Source organism: Notolabrus celidotus, chromosome 7 (assembly GCF_009762535.1).
Source record: "Notolabrus celidotus isolate fNotCel1 chromosome 7, fNotCel1.pri, whole genome shotgun sequence".
NCBI lineage: Eukaryota > Metazoa > Chordata > Actinopteri > Labriformes > Labridae > Notolabrus > Notolabrus celidotus.
The window spans coordinates 29,482,188-29,490,828 of record NC_048278.1 but is presented as its reverse complement, the minus strand read 5'-3'; the positions used below and the strand labels follow the sequence as shown (position 1 = coordinate 29,490,828).

Genomic DNA, 8,641 nt, shown 5'->3' with positions numbered 1-8,641 from the left:
GGATATTCTGATATTCCTTTGCTTTCAAGCTTTGTTTTTTATCTCTGACTTAGACATGTGTTTTTAGGAATAGATATAATAGAAAAGAAGCCATTAAAATATGTTTTAATAGCTCTTCATTATTAAAAAAATGCATTACTCTTGGCCAGGCAGAAGAATAAAATATGCACCAGACTTGCAAGTCACGTTTTCATTAATGCATTAGCCTAAGGGGGATTTGTCTGACAAATAATTAGATAAGCACAAATCCAAAGAAGAAACATATGGCCCAATAATCAAATACACCACTTTCTCCATCATGCTGTTGAGTCCTTTCACTCCGCCCCCCTCAGAGGCTCTGCCACTTTTCCAAACGGGAGACAAGGAAATCAAGACAGCTCTTTCCTTTTTTTTCCCACCTTGTGCGCTCCTATCTGGGATGCGATATTTCCGATACCACCTGAAGGCAGCAACAGCATGCCACTCCACCTGAACCGTTGTGCAGGAGAGGAGCGAGGCAATCCGTAGCCTACAGCTCTACTGTCTGAAGCCACCAAGTGGGATGACTGTGAGCGGAGCGGAACAGAGGGCTCAGAGCACCGAGAAAGGACTGAGTGAGGACAAAAAAATCTGACGGATTTCCACAAAGAGAAGCCTCCCGCATCTGAGAGATGCTTGCGAAATATATTCATCAAAAACTGCTAGGATTCATGTGAAGTTTTGGAGCGGCAGCCGGCGATCATCCAGCTGGTCTGGTGAGTAGATCTGAGTCAGATTTGAACACATGGGGATTGGGCTTTTCTACTGTAACCGAGGTTAAAGCGACTCTAAAACTTTGTGCTCAACTCGGAGCATCTCATAGAAGACGCAAAAGATAAGTACATGTTTCTGTATGACTTGTGCCAGACATCCAAGCGCGCAAATACGCACGCTTAACGCGCTCACACGCAGGCAGTAACAGTACAAGTTGACAAGTTGTCAAGCTGCATGCAGCAAAGGCTTTCTGCAAGCGCTCCAGCTGTATCACTGCAGTCCGGGAAAGAGCAGTGAGACAGCGCCATCAATCGCATAGCAGCCTCACTCCTGTAGCTCCTGTAGAAGGAACGTGGTGCAGCTCTGGTCTTGGAGGCAGTCTGTATGTCTGTGAGGAGTGGGGGGTTGATGGGATCAGCGTCTGCATGGCGTGTACCTCAACCATCAGTCACCCTGCTCTAATGCCAAAATACAAGCCCCGGGACGCTCTGCTGGGCACTATATTTCCAGCCTAAACCAGGATTTTAAAAACAATACCATTAGTGAGAGTAATGAGAGGAGGATAATCTCCAGAATTGATGTGAAAACTCATGAAATGCAACAGCACGCGCGAGGAAGTTTGCATTTGCAAGTATTATAAGCCTATTTATCATCATCAGGGATGCCCCGAACTGCGAGCTCTGGTTGGAAAATAGAGTTTCTTCTCCTCTTTATGCTGACAACTAAATTATGATGTGAAACCACGGGTCATTTTTCAACAAAGCGCGCATACATTCTCATCTAATTGCAACTGTCTTTGTAGTGTTTGTTTCCTCACCACAAGCTTGAGGTCACAATAAACTCACCTTTTTGCGCTTTAAGTGAACTGGTAGCGGCACATAAAGTGTGTTGGGCTGCATTTGAACACTTGAACAGTGGATTTAGGTTAGACCCATATGGGATGAACAAGGTTTTGCTCTGTTTAGGGACTATCTCATGTGCGGTGACCTAACCACAGGGAACTAGTTAGATTTAGCGCAATGATTTGATAAGTTAAGATGGAAACACGCACATGGAATGAAACTGAGCTATATGGATGGGGGAAATTACATTTATATGGCTGAATAACACATAACCTTACAATTTAAAGGGCCAGAATTAGATTATGGGGAAAGGCATTATTAATACTAATTATAATTATAATAATAAAACTAATAAATCAAGCGAGTGAACGAGGTTTGAAAGTTTGAGAGGTAAATAATTCCTGTAAAATGACCCTTATTAAAGAACATGTTCTTATTTGTACAAGTTAAGATCGATGTGGTTTTGTGTAGCTCAATCTGTGTTTAAAAAGAATACTTCACAGAAAGTAGTCACAGTAAATCTAAGGAAGGTTTAGGCTTCTACCCAGGTCCTGGGTTCACCGTGGGGAGGTTTGGTCCCGCTGCGAGACAGTAAAGTAGATCCGGACGTGCGCAGCGCGGAGAGATACCAGCAGCTCCAGTGTGGGAGAGAGAAAAGGAAGCGGTGAGGGTAGAGAGTAAGAGAGAAAGAGAGAGAGAGAGAGAGAGAGAGAGAGAGAGAGAGAGAGAGAGAGAGAGAGAGAGAGAGAGAGAGAGAGAGAGAGAGAGAGAGAGAGAGAGAGACTGCCTGCCTGCCTGCCTGCCTGCTTGCTTGCCTGCCTGCCTAGTGGTGGTGGTGGTAGATGGAGTAACGGAGAGGAGACGGGTCCACGTATTACCATGCCGAGATTTGGACTACTCAAACTACATGCAAAACCTCCAAATATGCGAGATTAATACAAAAAGAGGTATGTAGATGGTTGTTTGTGTGTATGGTGGTATTTGAGTCTTGAGCGGGTTTGTGTCTCTGTCTGTGGAACGTGTTGAAAAGTTGAGGTAGGTTCGCTCTCGCTATTGTGGACGCGTAAAGAAACCAGGCGCCGCTCTGCTCTCTCTCGCTCTGCTTCTCCGGGGAAGTTCAGCCTCTACAGAAGTGTCCGTTTATCACCGTTTGAATAACTCTCGTGGTTTTATTCCCCACAGTTTAATCCGGACAGTAGTTCTTGCGTTGCTTGCTGGAAAAGTGTTTGGAGCATATTTCTGCTCAGCGCGAGGCTTGCCATCGTCTCATAAAGTGAAACGGGTTGAAGTTGGGGGATGGGGTTTGAAATGAAACAGTCTGGAGGCACCAAACTTTACTTCTTCAAACATCCCGTGCTTTATGATAAATAAAAAAAGTTTATTCCGCGTGCAGATGAACTGAATTGCGCAAATTAAAAAGCAATTTCCGTGCATTTGACGCAAAAAACTAAAGTAGAAGAAGCTGAGATTTTCACTGGAATTTTTTTTTTTTTTTTTTACAATGGTCGCCTACAAGCAGATGGTTCTTTTGTACCTGCAGGCTAAACCGGGATACATCAAGATCTGAGGTAACTTAAGCAAGACTCTGTTACTTATTAACCCTACATGATGCATTAATAACTAAACCATGGTTGGGTCATTTTTACTACGCCTAAAGTAAATAATGTCGCGTTTATATCCATCACTCCTGTGCAGACACAGCAGCGTCTTGCTGTGATTTGTCTTTGTACGGACTCCCACGCAGCTCAGGAGGTTATGAAGCGGCTGTAAACGAATGAATGTGCAATTTTAAAGCAGTTTCACCGCAATCTCCCCCAGTTGTTATACCATTGACTGTATTCGATGAGTTGGAGAGGTTTTCTGTAAATGTGTCACTGCTGGTGGTATCGGTGTGTTATACAGTTGTTGCAAGTTGAGTAAAATAGACTTTGAAATCCTCAGTGTGTGGACAGATTTGTTTTATTTTTTCTTGCATGCAAGATAAAGATAATGCATTACTAAATGTGTAATCAAATGTGCAAAGAACATTTAAGATGTATTTGCTTTTACTGCCAGTTTCCCCCTGAACTCATTAGCCTGTGTTTAAATTAGACTCCTCTGTCATGGAGTGCACATAGCTGGCATCTGGTATTGTGCAGACAGGGGAGCAGAAAGCACAGATTTAGATCCCCTCACCTGACTGCCTGCTCTGCTTTATCTTATTTCCACATGGAACATATTTGGCTATTCATCAGCTGGTCTATCACTTGTCAAGACTTTAAAAGGAGTCTAGGAAAGTGCACTGAGAAGAAAGGAATATGGTTATAGCATTAGGAGTATCTTTCCATGGGGGATGATAGTGGAAAATGATTTCATGTGCTGTTTTAATCTGTTTTAGTTTAAACCCCACTTTGCTTCATTTGTACTTTATTTTGCATGTTTGATACTGACCTTTTTTATTTTGTCTTTCTAGGTGGTTCTGTGAAGATCACGGTACGATAATGGGGAAGCACTTGGTTTCACTGCTTGTGCTGCTCCTGCAGCTCCTCTGTGGCTGCGCAGGGAACCAAAGGACGGTGGGGGCTGACTCCATGCAGTTCACCCACTCTGTTTACAATGCCACCATATACGAGAACTCTGCTGCTAAGACTTACTTAGAGAGTCACACCAAGATGGGGATCTACATCACAGACCCAACCTGGGAGATACGGTACAAAATCATCTCTGGAGACAATGAGAACTTGTTCAAAGCAGAGGACTACCTGCTGGGAGATTTCAGTTTTATGCGAATAAGGACCAAAGGAGGCAGCACTGCCATACTGAACCGGGAGGTTAAAGACCACTACATGCTGACTGTTAAGGCGTCAGAGAGGAGCACTAACTTTGAGTGTCGCACTAGAGTGAAGGTGCAGGTACTGGACACCAATGATTTAAGACCTCTCTTCTCGCCAACATCCTACAGCATCTCTCTGCCTGAGAACACGGCCATACGTTCAAGCGTGGCCAAGGTCACGGCAACAGATGCAGACATCGGTACAAATGGAGAGTACTACTACAGTTTCAGGGAGTGGACGGACATGTTTGCTGTCCATCCAACAAGTGGCGTGGTGACGCTGACGGGTAAACTTGACTACTCTGAGACAAAGCTGTATGAGTTGGAGATCCTCGCTGTGGACAGAGGGATGAAGCTGTATGGCAGCAGTGGTTTCAGTAGCATGGCCAAACTCACAGTGAGGGTGGAACAGGCGAATGAGCATGCACCTGTAATCACTGCGGTAACCTTAGCACCCTCCGACGCAGACCATGACCCCACCTATGCTATTGTGACAGTGGAGGATAGTGATCAGGGACCAAATGGAGAGATAGCATCATTGAGTATTGTAGCAGGTGACCCTCTTCAGCAGTTCAAAGCTGTGAGAACCAGCCCCGGGAGCAAGGAGTATAAAATCAAAGCAGTCAAAGAGGTGGACTGGGACAGCCAGCCTTTTGGTTACAACCTCACTTTACAGGCGAAGGACAAAGGCAGCCCCCCTCAATTTTCATCTGCTAAATTGGTACATGTCACTTCAGCACAGTTCAAAGTGGGCCCTCCTGTATTTGAAAGGGCCGTTTACAGAGTCAATCTGAGTGAATTTGCCCCTCTTCACACACCTGTCACTATGGTAACAGCCATGCCAAAGCATCCACAGCTAAAATATGCTTTTAGACACAAATCTGACAAGAACAGATTTACTATCAATCCAGATACAGGCTTAATCAGCACATCAGGACCAATCAATGCTGACACTGCCCCGCGATTTGAGCTAGATGTGATTACCAGTGACAAAAAAGCGGCCACAAAAGTAATCGTTGATGTGATTGATGTGAATAACAATGGACCCGAGTTTCAGCAGACGTCTTACAAGGCCACTGTTGATGAGAATGTACCCATAGGGACCAGTGTGGTTACAGTTAAAGCTACAGATCTAGACAAAGGCGAGAATGGCTACGTGACCTACAGCATTACCAATCTGATCCCTCAGCCATTTGTCATCGATTACTTCTCTGGTGTCATCAGTACCTCAGAGGTCCTCGATTATGAGCTCATGCCAAGGATTTACTATCTAAAAGTGAGGGCATCTGATTGGGGATCCCCTTTCCGGAGAGAGGTGGAGGCGTCCGTCACTGTAACATTAAATAACCTCAATGATAATAAGCCTCTGTTTGAAAATGTGGACTGTGAAGTGACTGTGCCCAGAGATCACGGCGTTGGAGAGCAGATAACAACAGTATCTGCCATTGATGCTGATGAACTGCAGCTGGTACGGTACTATATTAAAGCTGGGAATGACCTCGATCTGTTCGAACTGAACCCAAACTCTGGCATGCTTTCACTCAAGCACACGCTGAGTGAGGGGGAGGCAGCTAAAGTGTCCCTTCATAGTTTACGGATCATTGCGACTGACGCCGAACACGAGACTCAACCTATGATCATGAACATAACTGTCATCACGGCACGCAAGCCTGTCCAGTTGAAATGTGTTGAAACTGGTGTCGCTACCATGTTGGCGGAAAAGCTACTCCAGGGCAGCAAAATCCACACGCAGACTGAGCCGGATGACAACTTAATGGACATTCACTCAGTAAACCGGTACTCTCCCCAGTATGCAGAGTCTTTCCCCAGTGTTATTGAAGTTAAAGAGGACCTCCCTGTTGGGGCCCGGATTGTCCATTTGAGTGCCACAGACTCTGACAGTGGCTTCAATGGGAAACTAGTGTATGTTATCTCAGGAGGAGACACAGAAAGTCGCTTTATTGTAGATATGGAAACCGGTTGGCTTTTGGTTTACTCTCCTCTGGACAGGGAAATGACAGACTATTACACTCTCAACATCACAGTGTATGATCTGGGCATACCGCAGAAATCCTCATCCCGCCTCTTGGGCATCAAGATCACAGATGCAAATGATAACAGCCCTCAGTTTCTGCAAGATTCATACTCTGTTGAAATAAGCGAGAACACACCTGTTGGAACAGAAATCATCCAGGTGGACTCAACAGACAAAGATCAAGGGCATAATGGAGTTGTGAGGTACTCTATTTTGGGAGGGACCAATCATTTTTCGATCAATGAGGAAACCGGTGTGGTGACTGTGACCAAGCCGCTGGATCGTGAACTCCATCCAGTTTATGTCTTGAAGATCGCAGCACGTGACCAGGCTGTGAATGAGCCTCAGCTAGTGTCCACTGTGCCGCTTAAAATCACCTTGGAAGACGTGAATGATAACCCACCAAAGTTCGTTCCCCCAAATTACCGTGTGAAAGTTCGCGAAGACCTTCCCATTGGTACTGTGATTATGTGGCTGGAAGCTCATGATCCTGATGTAGGACCTTCAAGTCAGGTACGATACAGCCTTACTGATAATGGAGACGGGAATTTTGAAGTGGACAAACTAAGCGGTGCTCTGCGGATTGTGCAAAACCTAGATTACGAGACCAAGCAGGTGTTCAATCTGACAGCTAAAGCTAAAGACAAAGGGAAGCCCATGTCCTTGTCCTCAACCTGTTTCATCGAGGTGGATGTCGTGGACGTAAATGAGAATCTGTACCGGCCTTTGTTCCGATCGTTTGTGGAAAAGGGATTTATAAAAGAGGATGCACTCGTTGGGACTTCTGTGATGACTGTATCGGCAGAGGATGAGGACACGGGACGAGATGGAGAGATCAGATACTCCATACGAGATGGATCCGGCCTGGGGATATTTACCATCGATGAGGAAACTGGTGAGTTTCTTTTCTCATTTTATGTGAAGCCTGTTATAAATCCTGAAGTGGGCAGCTTGAATGAATTTGCATTGGGAAAGCTTCATGCAGTTGGAGTTTATTCAGCCATGATGCTTTGTGGAACAGTGAGGTAAAGGGAGTCTTCCTGCAGACGGTTAAGGGTCCTGATTCCAGTCATTTTTCTTCTTTTGGAGAATTGACGGCATGAGCAGATGGACCAGCTGTCTCTCAGACCTGTGTTGACATTCCTGAGTGGTTGCTGTGGTACTAGGAAGACTGACTGATTTCACCTCTCTGGTGTGCAGCTATGCTCTCATTCTGTAAGAACCTTTTGAAATCGCTCCAGTTGTAAATTAGTAATATCTTTTGGACCTAAGGTTAAAATATTCTAATAGCATTCCTACACCAGCACATTTCCAATACTGGAGGCAGGATTTGCTTGTGGGTTTCTTATTATTTTTCAGAAAAATGTTAATACGTACCCAGCTGCCCAGAATGATTTTAACAGCTGACTCAAATTAGCTTAAAATAAGCAGTCTGGAATTCCAGGAGTTCCTGCCCAAAACCTTGCAATCACCTGATTTGGATGTTTTGGACTTGGCTGGCCGCCCCCCTTTTGAATGTGGTAACCACATTCCAGGGCAGCTTAATGCTACTTTTTCCGTGAGACTAAATTTCTCTCTGAATTATACATATTTAATGTCTAAATGAGGCGGTGAAACTCAATGCATAATACATTGATTTCTCTTCACACATGTAACCTCAAAGGTTCAAATCTGCATAAGAAAGCTGGGAATGAAATGTTATGGTCTGCTGCAGACTTTTACTGCCGCAAAAGTGACATATAGCTCTGGTTTAATGTTTATTACAAATCAGGTGTATGTGAATTATTCAGGAAGCTGACAGGAAGACTCTTCTGTTGGGACTCTGTTGGGAAATACTTTCTACTGCCTGGTAAATTTAGCACGAGAAGATGAGTCTTTATGAAGGATTCGTCCTCCAGGGCTTTGTGTCAGCTGTGATGTGTTTGTGATTATTTCTGTGGTCGTGGTTGGGTGTCTGATTTTGTAATAATACCTGTTTTATGAGCAGAGATGCAGAGATATTGAAAGATAGGCTCTCTCTGCTTTCATGCAAGTATTAAAAGTAGCAAATGCGGTCATTTTTTGTTTTATTTGAATAGTAAATTGACTGTGATAGAAGTTGGATATGCATAAAAAGGAATGGAAGATGGACTTCAGTCCTGCAGACCAGCATCTAGTTCACACCCAACTCTGCATCCTGAGTCAGTTACAGCATCATGGAGCCAGGTCTGATCTCCTTCT

General features: G+C 44.5%; 1 protein-coding gene across 3 annotated transcripts in view; it reads left to right on the top strand.

Moving 5' to 3' along the window:
- The first annotated feature begins 623 nt into the window (after positions 1-623).
- fat1a (FAT atypical cadherin 1a) overlaps positions 624-8,641 on the top strand; it is an 88,312-nt gene continuing 80,294 nt past the window's right edge. For 2 of the 3 annotated variants that reach the window (XM_034687940.1, XM_034687938.1), the window contains exons 1-2: positions 2,422-2,521; positions 4,027-7,316. In XM_034687940.1, coding sequence (XP_034543831.1) covers positions 4,055-7,316 — 3,262 coding nt within the window. In that variant the 5' untranslated portion in view covers positions 2,422-2,521; positions 4,027-4,054. Of the gene's footprint in view, positions 735-2,421; positions 2,522-4,026; positions 7,317-8,641 lie in introns of those variants that run through there. The other variant, XM_034687939.1, reaches the window with a different exon arrangement.